Below are 27,125 nucleotides of genomic sequence, written 5' to 3'. Positions count from 1 at the left end.
TGAAGGGTTGGATTCCTCACCGATCAATGGGCTAAAGTAGGGGTTGGGTGCTTTGTCAAGCCCCCCCCGCTTCTTATTCACCAGTGTCATGTCGAGAGCAAGGAACATTCTGGAAAATTCAATATTAAGCATCAATCTGCGATGAAACAGGGGATTCCTCTATAATCGGCTATGGGCTTATCTAGAAGGGCACCTCCTGGCCTTATGACTGGCATCTACACCTCCTTCCTTCCATATGCTAAGGTCAATGGTGAAGTGGGTCTAATATCTTGCTATGGAACTTCATGCATGGACAAGGAATCAATATCTACCTACTATGCCAAGGGGACTATTAGAAGGGTACTAAATAGGACCAAAGACTATTGGCTATTGGAATGGCTAAGTTATACTAGATCTAGATCTTTATCTCGGTAGAGAAGAGAGTAAAGAAGTGAAACGTAGAGATGCGAGTATCATATGTCTAGACGAGTATAATATGTATAGAGATCGAAGAGAATGAAATTCTCTGAGAGCTAGCCATGGCTCAAAGAGCCTCTTTTTAGTTGTTGAATTTAATGTCGACTGCTTTCTCCTTTCCCTTATTTCCTCTCTCTTATTCTTTTTTCTTTTCTCCTTTCTCTTATTCCCCTGTCCTTTCCCCCCTCTCCCTACCCGTACCCCACCCTCGCCCGGACGGCCCTCAAGCGTGCCTTCCCCTATCCTCGCCCTATGATCGCTTACCGCTTATCTTTTTTCTTGAACTCGTACCTTTGATGGCTCCTCCGGAGAGTGTTCCGTTCTCCTGCAGTGCCGCCCCTTACCTCTTTCAGAGTAAGATAGACTTCTTTCTTCAAACAAGTAACAGTTGTTCGAAAAAAAAGAACAACCAACAACACCCAAAGTACTCATACTGACTTTCTCTCCTACCGAACCGAAGCAAAGCGTAGGTAACCGACTTTCTTTCTCTCGATACGGCAACCGAAGCGAAGCGTAGGTAACCGACTTTCTTTCTCTCCTACCGAAGGTAACTACCAAAGGTAGGCATTCATCTACCGAAGGGAGGACGACAGGTAACTGACTTTCTTTCTCTCGATACGACAACACAACTACCAAAGGTAGGCATTCTTTCTGGCATCTTTCCAACTCTTGCTCTTACCTCTCTTTCCAAAGGAAGGAAGGGGGGTGTGGCGGGAAGGAAGGATCAGCTTCCTTCCCACCGCCAATGAAGGAAGGGGGTTGTAAGGAAAATATTATTAGTGCCAAATGAAAATTTATGTTAGGGATGCTTTCACATAGTTAGTTTTGTAATTATTATAAACATCACATACATAACAACCACAAATAAAAAAAGTATGTAATATATAAGAACAAAACTAATGAAGTTGTTAGTACTAAAATGAGGCATATACCATCACATGTAATCTTAGATATACTTAGTGTGAAACACCATGACATCAATGTCTGAGCAATTTGTAAATGTGCTACAAGGGCTCAATAGGGGGCTAATATTTATTTGATAGTCACGTTCTTGGCTTTGTTGCTTCATTTGAAGGAAGGAGGACACTATTGAATTATTTCAATTACATGGTTCACACCTTCCAAGTATTAGTTAACTTGCCTAAAAAGGTTCCTAACACAAGTGATCAATGCAAATATCACCCATAGGCTACTTTTGTTCACAAAACTTAACTCTCCCACTTTATTTTTGTAAAGACCCACTAATTCAAGTGTAGCCATGGTAGTTGATGCACGACCTCATGTGCACCAAAAAACATCCCATAACGACCAAGCTTACCCTTCCACTCCTAACACCAAAATGTGCAACACTTATCATAGGGTCCAAGGGGTATTGTCCTTGGTGGCCTCTCATCACTATTGATAACTAGGGTTGAAATGTCACACCCCATGCTTGTGAAACATCTACATCATTTGGCACATTGAATTCCATCCATGCGCACCAAGTTCTAATATGCATGCATGCTTATCCTATATCTGCTTATATTTAGGAATGCCAACTATGACATAACCATTACAATATCTTTCTTCTTATTCTTCTTCTTCTTATTACTATAGAAAAAAAGGACCCTTTTGTTATTCACAAGGAAGAAAAAAAGCACAAACATTGACAAAAAGATTGTAACTTCTGTCATTACAATGGGTTGCCAGAACACAAGGCATCACGACCCAGAAGAAGAGAAAAAGAAGTTGTCGTAAAACCAGGGTTTTACAATTTTTTTTCTTCTACAAATTATAAGACTGACTAGAAATGACAATAGCATGCAACCAAAAATTGTAGAAAGTGTATTATACAACCACGAAGAGGGCCCTACTATGAGAAAAACAAAGACAGTGACTAGAAATGACATTAGCCTGTAACAAAAAATTCCCGAAAGTGTATTATACAACCATGAAGAGGCCCCTGTCAAGAGAAAAAGAAAGACATTGTATTTGAGGCTAATTGAAAGCTGAATGTAGACTCACTTGAAATTTATAGTAAGCTAGTTGATAACTAATTGAAAATTTGACTTAAAGCTGATCCATATTAGTATATGGGCATCGAATGAGAACTTTGAACTGGGTTGCCAACTAATTCATCATAATATATGTAACCTGTCTCCAGACAAATAATTCTTTTTTAGAGAGAATCTACAGTTGTATTTAGCTCCCTATGGATGTGATGGAAATTGATTTCCTAGAAGTGGTTCTTTAACTCCACAATTTTGCTTTTCCAGGAGGATAAACTTATAACTTCCTACTATGCTTTACTGTCATTATTTTTTGGCTCCATTACAATATTTGTATGTCAACAACATGGCACACTACAACCAAGAAGATGAACAATTACATCATTAAGAGTTACAAAACCATCTTGCCATCGAATAACCAACATTAATTAAACAACCATTTAACAACATAATAGCAATTACATATATATATATATATATATATATATATATATATATATATATCACATTACACGTATAAATACCGCATTTCAATAGAAGTTAGATGAATTGCGCTAGTCCCAAAGTTTTGCTTTGACTTGAAATTAAACTCTTCTTCACTTTGTGATTTTTGTGTTATCCACTAGCATAGACCCATCTTAAATATAGATATAATATGAGCGGAGAGGGATCCAATTTCTTCATTGGCAATTATTTTTTATGAGCAAACATTATTTAAATGTTTTGTATTTTTTTTTTTTTTTTTTTTTTTTTTTTTTTAATTTATTTTGGCCGACACTAGCAAAATTTCAACTTTGATGATGGACAAACATCGTTGTAACCATACTAGGCTGTAGAGTGAGCTTGGCATATTCATATTATTTTCATCCTCAACATTGAGGATTGTGTAAAGCTCAGTGGAAGATGCCCCTTGGAATGATGGACAAACATGGCTGTAACCATACTAGGCTGTAGAGTGAGCTTGGCATATTCATATTATTTTCATCCTCAACATCGAGGATTGTGTAAAGCTCAGTGGAAGATGCCCTTAGAATAGTTTTGATGCCCCCAAAATGACTTCCATTCTCAACCCCTCCCCATGAAATTTGAACTTAAGACCTCGTAACAACTAAACCCCATACAAACCAACTACCCTACAACTTATCATGGATCAACCACAACAATACTTATTATAATAATTTAAAACCAATATTTCTAATTACTTTTCCATATTTATCTCATTTACAAACCCCTCAACCCCATCCCATTATTATTACAATAAACACAATAATATATCACCGAGGAAAGAGTTCAAAATTGCGAAAACAAAAAACGCACAACAACCTCTGGTCCCAACATGAATGAACTAGGCCTCTCATGTTGGAGATGATTTAGGGGTTATTCCATGGCCTTCTCTCCCTTTGAAACCCCCCAACCATCCCTGTAATAATTTATTATATTATCTTTAACGATGCTACTTTTACTCTCAATCTTTAACAGCTACCGGCCTTCCCTCTTCAAAACCCTTATATAGAGTGTTTTCTCTCCATCGACCTCAAAAACCCTTATATAGAGTGTTTTCTCTCCGTCGACCTCTTTGCCCTTTGCCTTCAAAGCATTTTTGCACAGTTAAATCCTTTGTCCAAAATCCTCGGGGTTTCGCATTCGTGTCTGATATTGGGCGAGTTTCTGGCATATTTTGGATCCATCGATTTCATTCGAGCCCTCCCTCTGTGCACTATCTGGTATTGGGATGGCTGGAACTCAGGAGGATCCTGTTCTTACACGGGTAGTAGATGACGATTCGAGAGAGAACGAGGATGATGCCGGAAAGGAAGAGGACACTGGAGCTCAGGTTGCACCCATTGTTAAGCTTGAGGAGGTTACTGTCACCACGGGCGAAGAAGAGGAGGATGTCCTTCTTGACATGTAAATTTCTTAATCCATGGCTATTTCATGATTTTGTTTTCTCAATTGAAAGTTGTTTTCATGGCCTCTTCGGTGGCCCTTTTCCTGTGCACATAAATGGGACCTTGACTATAAGGAAGATGCATTTGGGCAGTTATTTACTTCTAATTTTTCTCCTTTTTAGTAAGATCTGTTTTTATCGGGTTCTCGATGTTTTGTTCGCCTGTTGATGATGATCAGATTTGTCATTTCAATGGGGTGCTGAAGAAACTCTATGGTAGATGCATTTAGCGGGCTATGGTTTGTTTTATCGGGTAATTAGGGTTTTGCTTTTCTGTGTATTTTTGGTGGGATTTGATGCGCTTTGATGGCGAATTCGTTATATTTTGGATTCTTCGCAAGATATTGCATGAAATTCTGAACACCAGAGAAAATTTACCCGAATATTGATAGTACCTTTATGGAACTTCCTGAGATATGAACACATACTGAATCATCAAGTTTGCTTTGTCTTTTCTGCTCTCAATACTGTTGAACTCCTTCGCAATGTTCTGTAATCGGAAAAACAGGGAATTCCGGAAACAACAAGTTCTGAATTCAAACCACGGGAGCTTTAGGTTTATCTTAGGGTTTAGAATTGAGGGTTTGTCATTCTTTCAGCGAGCGTTGATCATATACACAAGCAATATAAGCTCCCTTTCTATTTTAAATTAAATACACTTTCCTTCATCCAGTCATGCTTTTTGTCTTTCCATCGGAATAGTGGGGATGAAGCTTGATGAACTGATAAATGGGATTGAATTTCCACTTGCAGGAGTATGTTGCTGTACTTGTCTGTCATGGAAAGCAACAGGATCAGGCAAAGAGAGATCTGGATGCATTTCTTAGCAATCACAGTGGTGCATTTGTGGCATGGTATTTCAGTCTTTTCACAAATTTCTGTTTTCTCTGTTCTTTTGAGTCAGGATTATGAGGGCTTATTGCTCTTATATCAGCAAGCATAGAATAGAAATAACATGTTAGACTTTTCCAATATAACATTCAAAATGTATAATGTTTCGTATCTAACGGAGATAGGTTCATTTGACCAAATAAAACAATGCACATTATCATATTTGTCTTTACTTCACAAAATTCCAAAGTTTCCTCCAAAGGGCTATAAACAACAGCATTGCAATCAAAATAGCTATCTTGAGGTGCAGATGAATGGATCGGAGGCAGATATTTCTCTGGTCGACAACAATTAATGGTAATTCTAGACAAGATAATCTGTACCCGAAGACACATTTTTCAAGACAAAGTTGCGTTTGATGAATTGCAGTTATGTTTAATTTGTTCTTTAGACACTTCTTCAATGAGGTAATGCTTTTGTCGTTTGCAAAGGATTTTTTTGATTTTATTTTTAAATTAATGCACATATCCTGAAACTAGGATTGTAAGGTGCTTCTGAGTAGAATATGAGAAACAATGCTGGCTATATTGTGATATCATAAACGCTCACTTACATGTATTTACTTGGTGGAAGCAAAACAAAACAGAGAAAATTAACATTGCGCAAGAACATCGGGCCGATCAGTTTCCTCAAACAGTTTCCTTTCATGCTTTATCTGATAGTCTCACTTGGTTGAGTTTTCTTATTTTGTAACCTCTTGCTTTGCTATAATATGATTTTGCACCTGAGGGCAACCTTACTTCCAGACTTTTTTCTTTTGAACCAGCTTCCTCTTATCATGATGGATCAATGTGCCCAGATTTAGCATTATAGGGAACCATTAGCACCTTTTTGTAGAATTTCTTTGAAAATTCTGCAACTGCTGTAGAGAACAATTCTGAAACTAATTTGTGACACCAAGACACAGAGTTTCTCTACTCTTTTGCAGCGAAATAAAAAAGAGTTAAAAACACATTCATACAATACAATAACACAGGATTTTTCTATGGAACCCTACATGGAAAACCCTCTACTAGCTGTAGATTTTTATTGACAAAGTTGAGCAAATAAAATTAATTACAAGGAAAATTGTTTCACTACAGAACAAGGTTGTTCTTTCTGCTGACACTTAGCTGAAAACTGCTTGCAACAACCCTGTCCTTAGCTCCTAAATCCTTGTGCTGTCCTGCCCCTGTTTCCTTGTGCTGGAAGCCTCTATTTTCTAGTGCAATAGTGGCCCTATCTTCTAGGAATTACTCCTGATTTCTAGCGCACACTAGCATGGATTTTCTCTGCCAAAACTCTGTGCAGAGGCCTCTCCTTCACGCTCTTCCTAGCTCTGCCAGCTCACACACAAAACTCGCACTCTATTGTTTGGTCTCACAACCTGTAAAAAATTAATGTCTGCTCATGTTGTAGCCCACCCAGTTTCAAATTCTTGCAAGGTTTAATGCCCAAAACCCATCAATAGCATATGACTGATATACACATCATTTTATCATTTTCTGCATTTAACTTGAAACAACATAGAGGTACTCTACATTTCACTTTCAGCTGATAAGAGAAAAAATAAGGCAAGCACACACATGAATTTTACACTGTTTTTTGTCAACATGATCCTAGAAAAACCCCGCAGCGGGGAAAACCAGTTCTTCTAGGAGGATTTTATTTTGTTTCTTTGACGAAGCATCACTGAAATCCCATTCTCAAACTGAGTTCTGAACTGTCTTCAACAAATGTTCATGTTGAAATTACAGTCCTCTGAAATGCTCCTTCTTCTTAGGAATTCAAGCCACACTGACAGTCACAGGTTCCTTGAAACTTGGGTTCATCACAACAAATATGCACAGGTTTTTTTATCAGCGTTTAACCTCCCTGGAATTTGAGCAAATACACTCCAAAACAGCTCTCTAAATATCATTGATATACCACTAAAACCAGGCTTGAGATTTTTGCTGGTCTTGGCCCAAGAATCTCACTGTCCCACATAAATACGCTGGCAGAGAAATATGCTGCTAAAACACTTGCCTACGGTGAGGAGTAACCAAACTTGACTCCTAATAAGCCTTTGACCTGTGCGCAACCACTGGCTGTGACAGTCTTCCAAAATTTCGTGCTCCCTTTTTAGCTTTAACTCGGCCTTCTAGGGATTTGATTAACTGTGGTCTTGTTCCTAGTTCTTGCTGTAGAATTTCTTCACAAAAATTCTCTTCCTCCTATCTCCTTTCCTCTCCTCAATAGTTCTCAAGAGGATTGAATGAAGGAGCTCTTCCTTGCTGCCTCCAAATGCAAGCTCCACAACATGGTTGCGTTCTGCTCTGATTTGAGTTCACCTTGGAACACAACCTCCTCCTTTAGCTGTCTCGATCTCCTCTCAAGCTTCCCTACACCCTCCTCTTTCCTTTGAGAAGAATAATGAAGAATCATTCATTTCCTTTAACTTCTGTTTTTCTTTTGAGAGGGAAACCTAACCCTAAAGGCTAAAGATCAAGGGCTGAGATTAAATCTCAGCTAATGAGATCTATAGTTGAGATCAAGCTCCCATTAGACCCCTTTCTCATGATGACCCCTCACTTAACCTTTTAATGTTTTAGTACCATGGTCACTTTGTCGCTCATAAAGTGAGTTTTAAAATATAAAGGTTACCTTATTAACATAAAGTGGACTTAGTACTTTACACAAAGTCACTTTAATAACCCATGTGACTTTAATAAATTAGAATTACAAGGTACACAACTCATAAAAGCTTCTTTAGCTCCTTGACATTAATAAACACATAATTTCACTTAGAGAAAAGGATATTAATGTGTATTCCTAGGCCAAAAGGATAAATTCCTAGGAAACACTTCCTTGGTACTATATTCTCAACACAATGTTGTGCTCACAAAATAGTGATCCATTTTTGTGCCTTCGTCCTCCTTATAAGCAATTCACATCAACTAAATTTGGCAAGTTTATTTTTTGAACTCGGTCTTGTGATTGACTAGTTAACTGAGTCTAACTGACTCATGTAATTCGTCTTGCCTCAATTTAGAAACTGAAGCTCACTTGCTTGTCCTTTGCCAAAGATAACTCGCACTAGGAGACAAACAACTGAGCCTCCAACTATACACATGAGTTAAACTGCTTCATGAACTCGACCTAATTTTTAGGAACTCGTCCTAACTTTTAGGAACTCATGCATGCTAAAGACATGAGTGCTTGTGGTCTCTCTGACTAAGGAACAAGTCAAAGAAGACCTTACTCGCTTCTATTTTCAACATTCCCTCTTAGCGAGAAAGGTGCTTTTGGAAGAACCTCGTCCACTTGGATCTATCTCCAATACTACCACGTTCTCCGTTGTTGCAGCTTCTTCCGCTGAACTAGAAGACTTTGCCTTCTTTTGCGGAACCTGATAAGACCTTTTCTTTCCCACCATGCTCTGCGAGTCTATCACTTCAGTCATAAGGGCCATGCACCCTGTGTACCTTTGTGGCTGCTTCCTTTGGTTGAAGGTGATATTGGAAGATCCAACTCTCCCTTGATCTCCCTTAAACAAATCCTTTGCCCACTTGGCTCAAACTCTCCCTATTCTAGGATTCATTGCTTGAGTCGCTGCCTCGACTTGCCTTCGGCTATGCTCCTCATCATCTTGTTGGTTGGCCCAACTGCCAACTAGCTTATACTCAAATTGAGATACTGGCTGAGGCTTCATCTTGAGTAGCTTCTTCTCAGGTACTCTAATCTGCTCTTGCTCTAAGGACTCCTTAGACTTAAACTGAGATATTGGCTGAGGCTCCATCTTGAGTAGCTTCTTCTCAGGTACTCTAATCTGCTCTTGCTCTAAGGGCTCCTTAGACTTAAACAGACATATTGGCTGAGGCTCCATCTTGACTCTTGAGTAGCTTTTCTTAGGTACTCTAATCTGCTCTTGCTCTAAGGACTCCCTTTGGGTTTTGCTCTCCTCAACCATCAATTCTCTACTCTGAGCTCTCCTTGCCTTGCTGCTCAAGGTTGCACTTGTCTCTACCTAGAACTTGTAGTGATTTTTCATCCTCACACCTATCTGCTTCTTACATCCAAAAGCTAAGTGCTGGAGGTAAGCCTTACCTTTGCTAAAAATGACATCATAATCCTTGTCCTCAAGGGTAGTTATCCAAACAAGATTCTGCTTTAATCTTGGAACATAAAAGACATCTCTGAGATGGAGGGGATTACTTGACTCCCTCTGAAAACTGAGAGTACCAATTCCTCTCGATTTGAAACTACACGTCCTTCTCCTTCAGGTGTCTAAAATTTTTCTTTTTTTTTGGTCATGTGGAAGGATGTCATGTGGAAGGATGCTACCGAATCAATATACCATACACTAATGTCTGCTGAGCTTGGCATGCAAGCAATCAATGATAAATATTTCTCGAACTGGGCAAAAAATGCATCTAGCTTTGCTGATGTAGCTACATGATCCTCACTGGACTCGTTCTTTCGCTTAGGACACTTACTGGCATAGTGTCCAAACTCATGGCAATGGAAGCACTTGACCTTTCTTAGATCCTTTTACTTGCCCTTTTGACTAGACTCGACCACTCCTTGGCCCTCCGTGCCCTTGGTCTTGCTACTCTTGCTTGTTATGGAAAAGTTCTCCTTGTCCTCTGTCTTCATCGATCTACCATTTTTGGTCCTTCTTCGGATATCTTCCTGAACGTAGTCAGTCAATAGCATTTCCCAACTAGGAAAATTATCTCTGTCATTGACAACATCCTGGAACCCATACCAAGACTTGTGAAGTCGTAGAAGAGCAAAACTCACAAGGTCATGCTCTGGTATACTCATGAGTGAATTTTGACAAATACGTGACAATGGACTCATCCTTGTTCACCTAGATACTCCTTAGCTTCTCCTTAAGAGCAAGCTTCTTGGTATCGCTGGTACTCTGATATAGATCTAAAATAGTTTTGAACATCTCATAAGCTGTCTTCTTCTCATGGATATGAGGAAATATATGATCTCTGACCCCTTCTAGAATAATCGTCCTTGCCTTGATATCATTCTTAGTATGTTGGGTCAACTGTTGGGGATCTTGTAGTGGTGGTATAGCCTGCTTCACAAATTCTCCCACCCCATTATCCTTCAAAACTATCATGATCCTCCCTTTCCATGAAACGAAGTTTGATGCTCCCTCTAAACAGTTATCTGCTCTCAAACCTTGGTACGCCGTCCTGCTTTCCCAGAGAGCTCTCCAACACCTGCCCACTAATAGCTTAGTAGTCCTTCACAAGAGGCTGTACTTAGGGCACAATAGGGCAACTTCTAACAACCCTCCAACCTGTACACTTAAGCTGCCCACACAATTGTCCAATGGGACCTCATCCACTTAGTAGAACATCAACTTGAGAATAACATTCAACATACCTTAACCAATAGAGACTTCTTCTGCTTCTCTAGGTCACACCCCTGTGCAATTACCTGAAGTTTTCGACCCTCTGATTAGGGCATCTTGCACCTACGTCAACCCATAGTTTGTTGCCTCAAAACTTTACAAACATTTCTCCACAGGTTCCTCTTCTATGCGTTAGCTCTTGTCCTCTTATATATTGTTGTTCCAGCTCCTTAAGAACATAGACCAACCCTAAACTAGGGCTTAATCTCTCCTGTAACAACACATAAAAAACTTGGTCTGTTTTGCAAGTTGTTTGCACCACAAATAATGCACAAAAAGACTACCCAAAATGCTCCTCTTGCAAGCTACTTGCTCCTGCCTAACTTGGCCTAATTAGTTACAAGAAAAACGAACCAAAACCAATCCTCTTCTCCACTTTGCTAGGCTCCTTTGGGCTATGACTATTTCAGGGAGATTCTCCTTATGATGTTGCACTAGGATGTGCCAATCAACTTGTGTTGGTATTTATTCTGTTCCTTGCTTCGATACCATGTAGAATTTCCTTAAAAATCTTGCAACTGCTGTAGTAAACAATTTTGAAACTAATTTGTAACACCAAGACAGGATTTTTGTAGGGAACCGTACTAGGAAAACCCTCTGCTAGCTATAGAATTTTATTGAGAAAGTTGAGCAAATAGAATTAATACAAGGAAAATTGTTTCACTAGAGAACAACACTGTTCTTTCTATTGACACTTAACTGAAACCTGCTTGCAACAACCCTGTCCTTAGCTCCTAAATCTTTGCGTTGGCTTGCCCCTATTTCCTTTCGTTGGAAGCCTCTTATTTCCTAGCGCAATAGTGGTCCTATCTTCTAGGAATTACTCCTAATTCCTGCGTACACCAACAAGGATTTTTTGTGCCAAAACTCTGCGTATAGGCCTCTCCTTCACACTCTTCCTAGCTCTGCTAGCTCACACACAAAACTCGTGCTCTCTATTGTCTTGTCTCACAACCTTGTGCTCACAAAACAATGATTCAATTCTGTGCCTTCGTCCTTCTTACAAGCAATTCACATAAGGTATATCTAGCAAGTTTATTTTTGAATCTCGGTCTTGTGATTGACTAGTTAACCGAGTCTAACTGATTCATGTAACTCATCCTGCCTCAATTTAGATACTGAAGCTCACTTGCTTGTCCTTTTCCAAATATAATTCGCACTAGGAGACAAACAATTGAGCCTCCAACTATACGCACGAGTTAAACTGTTTTATGAACTCATCCTAATTTTTAGGAACTTGACCTAACTTTTAGGAACTCGTGCACGTCAAAGATAGGATTGCTTGTGGTCTCTTTGACTAAGTCACAATTCAAAGAAGACCTTACTCACTACTATTTTCCACACACTATATATATATATATATATATATATATATATATATATATATATATATGAAATGTGGAAAGAAATCATTATGAATAAATGAGCAAGAACATTTACATGACAAACATAAATGACAAGCAATATTCCACCATCACTTAACCCCAATGTGGGGAAACTCTTGATCAATTCTTCTTATATTCTTCAATAATTCAGCAGAGAGAGAGAGAGATATTACAATTTACAGATCTGATAATTAATGACAGCGGCAAAAGAGACCTAACCAGAAAAGTCATTGCTGGTCAACAGGGCAGATTTGACCCTCATAAATTGGTCAACTTCAGTCAACTTCGGCCTCCAAACAACAAGATGAATCAACCCTCAAAAGAACCCAAAATTAGCGCAGTCAAATTTGGTCAAACAACCAACCTGTGGTTAGCCCTAGCTGCAGTCAACGTTGGTCAAAGTCAATGTTTGGCCTCAATTTATGTGCCTAGAAATGCGGCTTGCCCAAATAGAGATAGCCCCCACAAAACATAGTCAAAGGAGGTCAACTCATGTTTGTCAACGCTTGGTCAAACTGTCCAGAAATTCTGTCTCTTGAAATTTCGGCCTCTTGAAATTTTGCTTTCCTGAAATTTCAGACGTGTGGAGAGAGAGATGCCTAGAAATCCGTACCCAATGAACAAGGAGAGAGAGAGAGAGAAGTGTGAAGATGAGTGTATCCAAATGAGGCTAAGGCATCATGTATTTATAGCAAACGTTGAGGATGAATAGACGTGACTGTTGGGCTTCTGAGCCTACATAAGTTTGTTGGCCGACCTTGACAATTTGTCCATAATCAAAGTAAATTCATAACTTCATTTGTACATGTCAGAATTGGATGATCTTTAGATCACTCCTACACCTCTCGGAGAGAGGAATCCAAGAAAAATATCAGCTGTCATAAATAAGATGACCCATGTGGAGTTTGGCCCTAGTTGCCGATTCTAACATGATGAAACTACGTAATCCAAACTTTAAAATATGGTATGAAAAGCTTAGTGTGCCCAATCATTGATTTTTTGTTTGAGGGAAGGGTACAATTTTGCTAAGGCAATGATAGAGGAGTCAAATAAGCAATATCACTAACATTGAGGTACATAAAGCACTTGGTGCTTTTGATTAATTGCCAATCCTGAAATCTCGAAAAATGTTAACTCTGTTGAATTTTGAATGGGATATGAAGTTCTACTTTCTCGATATGAAGTTAGAGGAGATGGGAACCGCTTTTAAACATCTCAAGACAATGAATGGTAATGTTAAAAATTTAAGTAAAGGTTTTACTTTAAGACTTTAACATTACCATTAATTGCCATCATTTTAACGCAAATTGAGAGTGAAACCCAGTCTTAAATAAATATTTCTAGTGTATGAAGTTTCTAAAAGTCTCATGAATTCATAATTATCCTCTAATTAGTTATTAAAACAAAAAAATGTTGTTCCCAACATTTAAATCAAGGCAAAATCAAACAAATTTCATTTAGAAACACGTTGTACAGATGTTGAAATGCATTTCCCATGTGAAATATGTTTCATATGAATTGAAATGCGTTTCTCATGTGAAATATGTTTGATATGAATTGAAATGTGTTTCCCATGTGAAAATACATTTCATATGAATTGAAATGTGTTTCAAGAGCATTTTAGTTGTGTTTCAGTGGCTCGATATGAAAACGCAGCTGGTATGCAGGGGCGGGCCATGTTTCCTGCATCATAGATACCTTCTCATATTTGGAAATTTGTTTTTGTGGCTGATCAAATGTGTCGTTGGTTCTTCTTCACTTTGTTGTTCCCTTTGATGGGTTGCCTAGTCTATGATTTGATAGATGAGATGTCTAGTGGTTGTGGTTGCATGGTATAAAGGTTGGACATAAAGAGCTCCTCCACAATCTATGATTTACATGTTTAACAATCCTTTTCTTAAGTCCAATTATATACAAAATTACAAATCCTAGTGCAAGTGAAAATACGTTCTTCTTCAATGTTGCTTTTGTCAAACTAAACAAACAGGAAACAATTTATTTGACAGGTGGAAGAAGTGATAGGCTTAGAGCAATTGAATTGCAGGCCATGCTTCTTGAAAAATTGATGAACAGATGTCTCCTTACTTGAGATTTAGGTTGGCACCATGGCACCATCCTGTCCATCATTATACACTAATCTTGTCATTATCTTCTTCACTGTGAATGATTGGCCTGTTCCCTGCAAATAGATCTGGGCATAGAGGAGCCAATCCAAGAACAGTAATCTCTAGCACAAGACAATATTAATGATCTAAATACTTAATCCTGAAGCTTGAGTTTGATTTTTCTCTACTGGTTCTGAATCTCTGATTGAGAATCTCCCACTCGTCATTATCAAACCTTCTCCTTCATCATTGGCATCAGCTGCACTGCTGAGGTACTTTGGTTGGTTGTCATTGGACTTGAGAGCTTGAAGTTTCAAATGATTATAGTAACAGACAGCCAGAAAAGCCAGTCCACACCCACTCAAGTTTATGACTGTAACCTTTTCATTTATTACAAACAAAGACTATGTTATGAGCAGCCAGTCCTTGACAAGACCAGCAACATTCATAGTCAAGGCTGAAGTCTTTCCTATCAGAAGAAATACTGCAAGATTAAGAGCCAAGGCACAAGCAGAAATGTCATGTAATCCAAATCAAAGGAAGAGACCCTGATTATCAGAAATGGGTATTCTACTAAGGCCCAGGGGGTGCTGAGAAAAACAAGGCAACAAGGAGCAACAAAGATGTGATGGGATTCAACTTAATCCCTTTTGATGTTCGTGGAATTTGTATGAGAACCAATTGGGTAGTCTCACATGCAACTGCACTTAACTTGAGAATCACCTCCCATGCATTCATCTTGGCCTCCCCATAAGCTGAAATAGTAACTCCAATGGATATGGCCAACATATTGGCCTCGGACTCACCTTTATAAGCTTCTTTCTTCAGGGAAACCACAATCAAATACACAGCAATGGGAATTAGAGCTTTCAGCATTTGAAATAATGATACTGAGAGGAAAACATAAGCAGAATTTGAAAACTAGAGACCCAAAGAATACACTTATCAATACTATGGGTTCAACGAGCTTGAAGACTCTTACAATAGCAACAGCCAGTGTTGAGTAGAAGCCCATGTGAATCATGGTGGGACTGATCACACTAAAGTTGTCAAGCAATGGCAACTCGAATGGATATGGCTAACATATTGGCCATGGCCTCACCTTTATAAGATTCTTTCTTCAGGGGAACTGCAATCGAATGCATATCAAATGGGCACAAGAGCTTTCAACATTTGAAATATCGATACTTTGAGAGACATGCACCAAGGGCTGCATCATTTAGGATTTGTACTCAGTTTAGGTGTCATATTCAAGGGGAAGTTGTTATGCTTTCCACCACTTCATAGATTGTTAGAGTGATGAAACAAAAGAGGCTCCCTCTTGAGGCTAGATTATGTCATTCATATCAGTTGTGTTGTTGATGTCCTAGCTCAGCCAGGTCTTGCCAAAACTCTGTTGAGGTTCAAAATTTATTATAAACTGAAATGTCTTCACAAGAATTGACCTCATAAAATGCCATAATCACAAGATATGCCATACATGGCTGTGATTATGGCTCGCAAGACCCTTAGACTTTGAGTAATGAGGCTCGCAACATCACTTATGATTATGCACTCTACAATTCTGTGACCAGCGAAATGTCAAGCAATTGAACCGCGATTTAAATCCTATTTTGTCAGCAATAATTACTATACTTTGTCTTTATTTAGTGTAGAGAACCAAGCACTTATTCTGCTCATCTATAGAAGGGACAATGGTTGTTTGCCTATGAGGTATAAGGAAATCCTATCAGATGTTTTGTATTTTCGTATGGAATTGAATCATACTCCTGCACACTGTAACATTCATATATATCAACCTGTAGAGGCTTTAATAACACCTGGTATTCTGGTTAGTGATTTTATTGGACCTCATGTGCATATCCTACATGCACAAGATGGACTATTCATATGTTACAGGGTATTATTCTTATTATTTAGGGTGCACATCTTCAGGTGCTCAGGAACGATTACTAGAACAGTCAGTTAATTCTGCAATTTAAAGGATGAAAAAGGAGGTTATAGGAGTCTAGTTTTGGTTCTCATCCACAATGTCACACTAGTCTGCCTGGGCATGGTTCTCATGGTTTAATAGTGACTTGAGGAGTCATAATACCACAGATCACTAAACACAAACAGCTAAGGTAGCCCAAGGACAATAGCCATCTTTACACATTAATTAACAGGTCTTACATTAATTATCCTAGGGGGTTTTAATACTTCCAAATGCTTAAAAAACAGTTAGCAGAGCATTCACATTACACATTCCAGCAATCTTTTCTATAAACCAACCAAATGCAGTCAGGAGAGCCCTCCTTTTAAACTATACAACCTTATTGTTAGTATGATCAACCTTATTTTAATATAGTGTGACAAACCGTATGTGACAGGCAGGTGGAAAATTTTTCTCGCAATTGACTAAGCGACGTCCTGCGAGCCAGACTTGAGACGGAAACCCTCGTCAGAAGTATATGCTTGGCTCTTTTCCAAACAAATGAAGAGTCAATGAGGTTTTGTGTAATCACTTCTGGTATCGTATTGGGTTATTGTTAGAAGCGATAATTGGATTCGGATTCTCATCGAGTGAGTTGTTCTGCTTTCTCAAATTGAAAGGGTTTGTTTGGAGGGAAAAATGAAAGAGGACATACGAGAATAGTGAGGGGAAAGATGCAGAGGAAGAGGATTGAGAACATCACCAGCAGGTAGGCTACATTTTCCAAACGTAGGTGGATTGCTGAAGAAAGCTTACGAGCTCTCGGTGCTCTGCACTGCAGAAGTTGAACTTGTGATTTTCTCCCCAGCAGGAAAGCTCTATAAACTGGTTTTTAGTGCAAATCCTACTATTTTGATTCTAATAATCATGGCTATGCAAACCTCATGAGATTCTTACTAATAACCCAGGTGGTGCAAGCCCTAGTAAGCTCGATGTTGAAAAACTTAGTGTAAAACCTCCAAATCGCTGGTTTTGTTGTAGTGCTTATTGGAGAGTATATAAAAAATTTCACACCTTTTTATGAGATATGGGAGGAAAACATGTTAAAGATTTTTAATAAATATAAAATTTCCAAAATGATGCTAGTTACGTGTGATTCTTTTTTCATTGTTTGTGATTATGAAAAATGAAACTCGATGTTTTTTCATTAGTGCACACATATTTCATTATATAATTGCATATAGAAAAATCATTCCAGAGTCGATAACAATAAAAGTGAAGAATTTATGGTCCAACGTTATATTTAAGGGAGATGTTTAAGGATGACGTTTGAATTTTGTTTTTCATTTTAAGACATTTGGAGCAAATATTAGGAAGGACTTTGAGAAAGGATTGTCCTTCATTTTCGAAAATGGAGTTGTTCCTTTCCAGCCATATGCCCCAAGTGACCATCAAAGGGAGAGCTCATATGTTTTTTGGATGTTTTCTTTATAGCCATTTTTTTACACATATCCATAGAGTCCCCATGCCATTGATGTGAATTACTTGTTCGGTTTTTTTAACCAACATTTTTAACCAAACAAGAAAAATTAAAAAAATGCCTCAAGATCAAAGACTGAAACAAAGACCTATTGACATACCTTTTAAAGTATGGAAAGAACTTGTAAAATCATATGAGAAGTTGGATGCACAAAGAAAAGCCGGCAATGAGAGCATTCAGGGATTGAATTTTTCATTAAACATTATTTAGAATGTATTAATACTTATAAGTATCTTAGACATGTATTTGTGTGAAAATAAATTGAATTGGTTTATGTTTAAGGACAAGGCATCCAAGGCGAGGTTAACCAAGACAAAAGTCACTTATCGTAGTGGCTAGAAAGGTTTAAAAGCACTGATAACAACCTTTGTAAGTATATTAAACATGTGATATTTTTTTAATAAATTTTGTACTAGAAGAAAGTCATTGTTATCTAATTTCTCCCTATTTACTGATTGATAGGAACTAAAATATGGAAGACCTCCAAATCATTTGGAAAAGGAGGTGCTGCAGCAAAAGAGATGGGTTGAATTTGTTGTTTGGATGGACTCTATGGTATGTAATCTTAGTTGGATTTCCAATATACTTTTAAAACATATTTTCATTTTATTTTTTAGTACTATTAGATATTATATCTTACCTCATTTTATGGTTAACATTGTATAACAAAAACATGCGTTGCGTTATGTAATTAATACTAACATGTAATATTGATTTTTTTTGTCAGAATGCTATAGGTAATGATTGCCAAGACGATGATCCAAATTATGTTCAACATATATCAGGAGATGATGAGGATGAGGATGAGGATGATGGTGGTGAAGGAGGAGATGATGATGATAGTTGCGGTGTTGATGATGTGGATCAGAGTAATGAGGATGGTCAATATGATCATGAGGATGATCTTGGTGGTGGTAGCTATGCATGCACATGCATTGTTTTTTATGAAGAAATTATTGTGTAGAATGACATTGCTATGTTTAGATGGGTGTTGTGAATTTACCCTATATCAATGAGACATTTTGATTTTGTAATCATACGATGAGTTTGATTTATGTATGTTGTTAATTTATCGTAGAATAACGATATTCATGAAATATTTTGATTTGTTAATCATATTTGAATTTTACTTGTTTTGATTAAAAATAATACTGATTTTATTAGTATTATGTTGCTATTTTATACATGTTTTGAAAATTGTTAATGACACATTGTTATTTTTTTGGATGGATGTTGTCAATTTCTCTTAAATTTCTTTACAAATGATTTTGAATTGTGATATCTGCTTTAATGATATTTAGAAACTATCATATATTTCACTATGAATCTATAAAGGGGGTCATATATGTAAAGAAAAATATACTCTATATAAGAAGTCAAATGCGGATGTAACCATGGATGCAAAATTGAAAGTAAAATTGGATGTTAAACTAGGAATTAATACAAAAATGCAAACAATTGACATACAAAGTGTTTTAAATTAGAAGTGAAAAATTGTGCAATAGTTGACACAAAGAAGGGAACAAAACATGGCATACAAAAGGATATCAAATTGGGCAAAAACAAGGACACATAAATGGGCACCAAATTAGATGCAAAAAAAGACAACAACTAGATGTAAAATAAGATGCAAAGTTGAGCGTTAAAAAGAAGCAAAAAACGTTACAAATTAATATGCCAAATGATGATGCAAATAATGGTGTAAATTTGGGATGCAAACTTGGGTGCAAAAAAGGAAAAAAAAAAAGATGTAAGAAAAGACATAAAACAAGATGCAAAATGGGGCTGAAAAAAGGTGAAACTAAGGATGCCATATTGGATGTAAAAAATGATGACACAAAATTATATGCAAATGTGGACACAAAATGAGGCAAAAAAAGATGCAAATTTGGATGGTGAAAACGATGTAAAACTAGACACCAAAAAAATGCAAAATTGGATGAAAAAGTCTGTGTAAATAATGGTGCAACATTCGACACAAGTAGACACAAAAAAATGGTGCAAAAAGGGGCATAAAATAGCTTAAAATTGGATGCAAAACTTGGTGCAAAAACAAATACAAAAGTAGACGTAAAAAATGGCTCTAAATTCAATGTACCATTAGACACAAAATAAGATGCAAAGGTGGACACAACACATGACTCAACATAAGATGCAAATATAAATGCAAATTTGGATGCTCAAAATGATGTAACATTAGATGCAAGAAATGGTGTTAAAAATGATGCAAAATTGGATGAAACAAATGACGCAAAATATGGTGCAAAATGAGATGGGAAAAAGGGAGACAAATCAAACGTAAATGTGGATGTAAAAAATGGTCCAAAAAAAGATGCAAAAATGGGCACAAAAATGGATGCAAAATTTGGTGCTAAATCAAATTCAACACATGGTGCAAAGATAGGCACCAAAGCTGGTGCAAAAATAGAAGCAAAAACTAGTGTAAGACTAGATACAAAACCTGGCGTAAGACTAGATGCAAAAACTGACACAAAATGGATGCATAAAAAGACATTAAATTGGATTCAAAATACAGTGTAAACTTGATGCAAATGATGGTGCAAAAATGGAAGCAAAGAATGACACAAAATAGGAAGCAAAAGAGAATGAAAAATAGATGCAAAAAATGACACAAAACTAGAAGCAAAACCTGTCATAAAATAAGATATAAATCTTGGTTCAAAATTTGACGCAAAAAATGATGCATAGTTTGGTGTAAAAAATGATGCAAAATCTAGCGTGAAAAAGGATGCAAAATCAGGTGCAAAAAAGGACGCTTTAAAAATTGTACAATAGAGCCAGATTTAGCGCCAGGTTGCTCATCACAATTACAAAAAAAATGCACTAAAATCTGGCGCTAAATCTGGCGCAAATCGCTGGTTTTGTTGTAGTGGATGGTTTCATAGAGCAAGATATTCAAACAGGGAAAAAATAGAGACTTGAAACAGATGGAATGGGCTCAAATTGGGTGGAGGGCAGTTAAGAATCCTTCAACCTATTTAAAGAGGGAAATTGGATGATTACTGATAAGGAGCAGTGAAGTATTCTATAACAAATAATCAGCGTGAAAGAATTAGGAAATAGGAGAAATTAAGATTTCACTGCTTATTCTAATTCTGAAGAAAACACAGAGAACAATAAGGACTGAAAACAGAGTGCAATCAAGCATATTCTGAAATTAAACTTTTTTTTATCATTGAGATTATGAAACACAGATGATATAATAAACAAGAAAAATGTAACACACAAGATATAGAGGACTTATTGGTCCAGAGGTTGATTCAAGAAATCTGTGACAAGTCCTCTGCTTCAATTCTTCATCTAGTAGGCCATACAACAGTTGATTCCAACAGCTCTTTATTCCAAAATTTCAATATTACAGCAGAGTCTAGGAATCCACCCTCAATACTCCAATGGAGGGGGTATTTATGCTCAAATTTGTAAAACAAATATCTCATAACAGTTGTGAGATAATATCTAGGATGAGTAATAATAGTTTACAAGAAAAATAGAAAAAAACTAGTCTTCTTCAGTAACTCTGCGCTGGCTGCCTGTCTTAACTGATACTCTTTAATTCTGACCTACCACTCTTTAATGCTGATCTGATACACTTTAATGCTGATCTGACCCCTGTTCATCTCCATCTGATATTTAGCCCAAAATTTCCCTTTTTCCAAGGGTAACAACGCAACTATGGATAAACACCTGTTGTTGGGACACTGGAGGTTGTTCTGCGCCTTCCAATTCCTTTCCTTTAGACCTTTCTATGGCTGGTATGCTAACTTCCTGCGGAGATTGCTGAGAAGTCCTGGCAATTGATGCATTGATAGCCATTTATTGAGAAAGTTTTTAAAGGTACCTATGTCAAAAGAGGAGGAAACTGTAAAATGGCAGGTCGGTTGAGTCTGCGAGCTCGTCGATGTAGTCTTTCTGGTCAGGAGGCAGTCAAGAGACTGGAATTTTGAACTCAGTCGATTTTATTTTGCAAGAGAGCGTGGGGCGTAATGTATTGTGAAATGACATTTTACCCTTTTATTCGACAAAATGAAGTTTTGGCGGGATTTTTTGATTTGATCGGGAGGATGACGCAAGCAGTACGGATGATGTCAGCAGAAGCACGAGGGCAGATGACATGGTAGAGGACATGGTGGATGACGTCAACAAAAGGACGGAGGACGTGGTGGGTGATGTCAGCAAAAGGACGGAGGACGTCAGCAGATGACGTCAGCGGGGGGATGGTAAGCAGTTTTGCTCGCACCACCTTTGCGGCTGGGCGGTTTTGGGCTGGGAGGGAGCGAGCACCACAGATGGGCGACGCGTGGCTTTGGTACGGCGGCAAAACCATTGGCCGATCGTGCGTTAACGTTTGGCGGTTAGGGGGTCGCGAAATGATCGCCGACCATCGGATGGTCAGGCCCAGATCGGACGGTGGACGAGCTTTGAACTTGGCGGAGGGTTAAGCAGCGGGGCCGACATGTTTTTAAATGATTTTAATGGTTTTCAGGTGCATTTTGATTGGTTCAGGGCTTGGTTATTAATCAACCCAAATGGTTGATTAATTCCTTTGCACGCGGGGAGGTTCTTAACAAGTTCCAGATAATCTTATTAATCCATGTTTATACAGTGACTATGCTCGTATTCGACCAGGGGAGGGGTATGTAATGATGCGGGGGTTTTTATGTATTTATAATACGGGAAGGGAAATGACTGTTATTTAGGATTTATATAATAAGTGTTTAATTGTTAATATGAAAAAAATGTAAATGAAAAGAGTTAAGTTATAAACTTAGGCTTAGGATGGAAAAAGGGTTTTTATGAGGAACATTTACCAATTTCCTAAGTAAAATAGGGTTTTACTTAGGCAATTTTTATGAAATGAGATGAATGATTTATGAAGGATATTAAGAACAAATCTTAATACTTTGCAGAAATTAGTGACATCTTTAGGGAAAAGTATGAAGGGGAGTTAGTTATTGAATCTTGTCTTGCTTGAGCTGCTTCATTTATAATGTCCACCATGCATTGGTGATAGAGATAAAGATTAACACATTTTTGGAAGCATAATCCATCACAAGTATCATTCTGCAACACCATCTACCTACCCTGTCTACTTGGCCTAGCATTTTTTCCTTCTTTCTTTGGGTGCACTTAGACTGAAAAACCATTTTCAATCTTCTTTTTCTTTTCATGGTAAGCCTACCTAAGTCCGCCCTTATAACATCCAAGGGCTCAGTTTAAATTGTTGAGCTCCTTTTTATTTACTCTACCTATCTACTTATCTGCCAAGATTAAACAGTTTGGTCATATTTTATTCTCTATCTCTAAAACAAGAAATTGAAATATGAACTAGCCAGGATTAAGCTGTTTGGCCATTCCTCAATTGTGGCATAAATTAACAAGTTGCACACATTGATTATTACAGAAAATGAACAAGTAGTGGCATTCAGACTTGCACACTTTCCTAATCTTTCTTTATTTGGGGTTCATTTCTTTCACTTTTTTGACCATTTTATTCTTTTTACCCTTTGATTTTTCTTTTAGGGCATACCCTCTTTACATTTTTTATATTTTTTGATTTTTTTGATAATATGGAAAACCTTTGCAATAAGGAAAAGGATGAACATATTACAGATCTCAACAAGTCAATCATGAAATATGACACCTATTGGTATAGGAGTATAACAGTGGCTCTACTTGGGGATGGCTTTCCCTGGTGGAAATTCAAGAACAATAGGTCAGATGGCCTTCTGAATAATCTTAGACTATGCTTTGAAATATCCCTTTGATGGTTGCTTTATTGTATATATGACAGAACATTTTTGAAGCTTAGGGCCTTCTCTTCGGGCTTCAATTGTAGCAAGTTACTATCCAATCCAAACTATGACATTATTAAGGATATAGTATGTACATGTTAGAGTCAGAATACATTAAAAAACTGGATCAAAGTAATGTTTCAGCATTCGACCATTCACTGGTCCTTCTTCTGTTTCTGTGCCATCCAGGCTCTTCAGAAAGTAAGTATTGTTCCCTTGAAATGTCTGGATGATAAATGGCCCTTTCCATAGCCATGCTTTCCTTTGTCTTCTCCCCTGGAATCCCACCTTAGAACTTTCTCTCCAAGGTAGAAGTCTTCAGCTTTGGTCCTTTTATCAAATATTTTCTTGATTTTTTCTTGTAACACTTGGGATCTTTGGTGCACTTCTTCTCTGGTCTGCTGCAAATGGATGGTCTAATTTATTCTCCTTTGAATGTCATTGGGTTCCACCTGAGCTTCTTGCAGCAATTTCATTACAGGAACTCCTAAAGATGAAGGAAACATAGCCTCCATGCCATAGACTAACTCATAAGGGCTAGTTCCAATAGATCTCTTTGTAGTAAGTCTGTCTGCCCATAGTGCATTTGTAAGTTTCTTGTGCCAGTTTTTCTTGTTCTCTTCCAACAATTTCTTAATAATATTAATCAGGCTTTTATTGGAAGACTCAGCTAGACCATTACTTTGAGGGTAATAGGCTTTGGAATGGCCTAAAGTGATATGGTATTTGTTACAGAAATTTATCATTCTCTTGGACTTTAAGGCAGCAGCATTATCGGTTATGATTTTTTTCAGGACAGCCAAATCTAGACAATATGTTGGTTTCTAAGAATCCTATAATCACTGTATCATTGGACAGTCTAGAAGGAATGACTTCTATCAATTTGGTGAAATAGTCTGTGGCAATAAGAATCCATTTATGTTGGCTAGAAGAGGGAGGGTGTATTTCTCCAATGAAGTCCAAACCCCATTGATGAAAGGGCTTTTCAGTGGAAATTGGTCTCAAGGGTAAAGGTAACAGTTTCCTTTTGCCTTCGAAAATTTGGCATTTGTGGTAAGCAGTGACAAACTTCTTTACATCAGCAAACAAGGTTGGCCAGTAAAATCTAGCCCTTAGGATTTTGTCTGTAATTGATTTCCAGTAAAGGTGTCCACTGCAGTCCCCTGCATGAAATTCTTTGAGAACTTGGTCAACTTCTTCTTTTATTAAACAATTCAATAGAATACCTTCATGATTTTTCCAAAAGAGATCATTATCTAAAATACAAAATTTTGAAGCTTTCATCTTTAAAAACCTTTTCTTTGTTCTGGATAACCCTAGAGGAGCCTGCAGGTTTAATAATACATGAGTTATATCAGCATACCAAGGTGATTCTAAGAAGGCCTGGCTGATTTGTGGAGTCACCATCTCTTGTTCATTATCCAGTTCATTAATATCCAAGGCTTGAAAGTTTGTTTCAGTCATGAGTTTAGCCAATCCCTGTCCTTTTATAAGCTTTGTAGGTTTTACTTCAATGTCATACTCCAATATATTAGCTATCCATTTACCTCGTTTGCCTTTACTTCCATCCTGAGTCAGGATGTCTTTGACAACAACATTTGGCACATAAGCTATTACATGGGAGTACAGTATATAGACTCTGAAGTTTTTAATAGCTTTCACAAGTGCAAAAGCCTGTTTTTCCATGATTTTGTAATTTAGAGGTGCATCTCTGAGTGCTTTACTGAAAAAGGCTATGGGTTTTTCACATCCTTGATCATCTTTTTGCAATAAAACAGCTGCTATAGTGTGTTCTTATGAAAATGAGAAAATTATGAAGTCTCTATCGAACGTTAGACTTGTAAGGACTGGTGTTATGGTCAAAGCCATTTTAATTTCTTCAAATGTTTGTTTGGCTTCTACTGTCCATTTAACCTTCGAATCCTTTTTTATCATATTGTTTAGCAATCTAATTAATTCGGCCAAATTAGAAATGAATCTTCTCAGAAAGTTAATCTTTCCTAGGAAATCTTGAAGTTCTTTGACATTTCTGGGGTGGGGTATTCGCAAAATAGCTTCTATTCTAGCAGGATCAATTCTGATGCCATCTTTGGAGATGATATGGCTTAACAGTTTGCCTTCTTCTAGACCAAACAAAGACTTTTTAGGATTTAATGAAATACCATACTCTCTGCATTTTAAAAACACTTGTCTCAAAAGGTCTAAATGTTGCTGATCTGATCTAGAAAACAAAGTGAGGTCATCTAGATATAAAACCAGAAAATCGTGAATCTCTTTTGCAAAAGCTATGTCCATTTCTCGTTGAAAGGTTGCCCCTGCATTCTTAAGTCTGAATGGCATTTTAACATATTTGAATGTACCCCATGGTGTTGTAAATGCAGTCTTTTCTTGGTCATCAGGATGAACCAGAATATGATTATAGCCTGAAAACCCATCCAAAAGTGAAATCCTAGAAGCACCTACTACTCTTTGTAAAATATGATCCATATTAGGTATAGGGTAATCGTATTTCAAAGAAACCTTGTTTACATTTCTTAAGTCAACACATAATCTGATTTCTCCTGTTTTCTTCCTGGTAGGCACTAAATTAGACACCCACTCTGAAAATCTGATTGGAGCAATTATCCCTGCATCATGCATTCATTTGATTTCTTTTTCAATTAAAGGAAGCAGTACAGGGTTGATTCTTCTGAGCTTTTGTTTGAATGGTTTTTGATTTTCCTTGAGGGGTATTGTATGTTGAATTACAGAGGTGTCATAAGATTTCAGGTCTTCATAGCTCCAGGCAAAAACATCCTGGAATTCTTTGATCAGTTCAACATACTTAAGTTTTTGATCAGGGGGCAAAGATTTGGACAATTTTACCATTTTTGGATTCTCTTCAGTTCCTATGTTGTAGTCTTCAATGTCTACTTTTAGAGGTTCCATCTTGGGTTTCTTTGGAATATCATTGGAATTAAAAAGATCTTCCAAAGGAGTTAATCCTTTGGGCAAATGATTGTCTTTCAAATTGATAATTTCAGATTCTCCTTCAATAATCTCATCAACATCTATTTCTTTAAGATCCTGTATTTCCTTTTTGGTAAATTTCGTTGGATGAAGCATTTGAGTTGCATTTTCTGCTGAAATGTCTGTTTCTATCTGATTTGTTGGATCAAACTCACTAACTATATCTCCATCTACGTTAGTGCTAGAAAATTCTTCTTCTAGGGTTAAAAAATTGTTGATTTGATTATCACTGTCAAACACTTGCCAATTCTTTACATTATCAGGTATGGCTGGCCTGTGTCTAATTTCAGCTGTGAATTGATGATTTGGTTCAAATGGTAATTTACAGGTGCTGGCAAACATTGCTAGGCTATGAGCTTGCAAGTTGTGTTTTCTCAGGATTTTGGCAAGCTGAGTTTCTAGAAATGTATTGAGGATCCCTATAGCTGTTCCTATGTACTCTCTTAATCTGGGATCATTTTTTTAAGAACTTCCCTTTTATCTGTTGAATGATTAAATCAGAATCTCCTAAGATTGACACTCTAGTTGCTCCCAATTTCTTGACCAGTTTAAGACCTAGCAATAGAGCTTCACATTCAGCCATATTATTAGTGCATCTAAAGTTTAATCTGTAGGCATGGCCTTCAACATGATTGTTTTCAAGATTATGCACCCAGACTCCTACTCCTGCTCCTAACTTGTTC

At 37.4% G+C, this 27,125-nt stretch overlaps 1 protein-coding gene across 2 annotated transcripts; it reads left to right on the top strand.

The window, feature by feature from the left end:
• The first annotated feature begins 3,928 nt into the window (after nt 1–3,928).
• Nucleotides 3,929–18,586, top strand: LOC149234683 (ran-binding protein 1 homolog c-like). Of its 2 annotated transcripts, none has more exons than XM_089461225.1 (4): nt 3,929–4,352; nt 5,146–5,246; nt 17,903–17,989; nt 18,083–18,175. In XM_089461225.1, the coding sequence occupies exons 1-3, from the start codon at nt 4,177–4,179 to the stop codon at nt 17,950–17,952; spliced, it is 327 nt and encodes a 108-aa protein (XP_089317351.1). In that variant the 5' UTR covers nt 3,929–4,176; the 3' UTR covers nt 17,953–17,989; nt 18,083–18,175. The 2 variants fall into 2 exon arrangements, with proteins under 2 accessions (XP_089317351.1, XP_089317350.1); XM_089461224.1 differs by lacking the exon at nt 17,903–17,989 and adding an exon at nt 18,348–18,586 and having other exon boundaries at nt 3,931–4,352.
• Nucleotides 18,587–27,125: the final 8,539 nt, after the last annotated feature.

The sequence above is a fragment of the Pinus tabuliformis genome, chromosome 8, assembly GCF_031772625.1.
Source record: "Pinus tabuliformis cultivar Carrire ecotype Pingquan chromosome 8, CPIR1, whole genome shotgun sequence".
Classification (NCBI taxonomy): Eukaryota; Viridiplantae; Streptophyta; class Pinopsida; order Pinales; family Pinaceae; genus Pinus; species Pinus tabuliformis.
Note: the sequence above shows the minus strand (reverse complement) of the source record. Positions and strands in the feature narration are given on the sequence as shown.

Bases quoted from the DNA above. Each gene is read 5' to 3' on its own strand.
- LOC149234683 (XM_089461224.1), top strand. From the start codon at position 4,177: ATGGCTGGAACTCAGGAGGATCCTGTTCTTACACGGGTAGTAGATGAC. The intron at 4,353-5,145 runs GTAAATTTCTTA...TTCCACTTGCAG, and splicing joins GAGGATGTCCTTCTTGACAT to GAGTATGTTGCTGTACTTGT. The intron at 5,247-18,082 runs GTATTTCAGTCT...ACTGATTGATAG, and splicing joins AGTGGTGCATTTGTGGCATG to GAACTAAAATATGGAAGACC.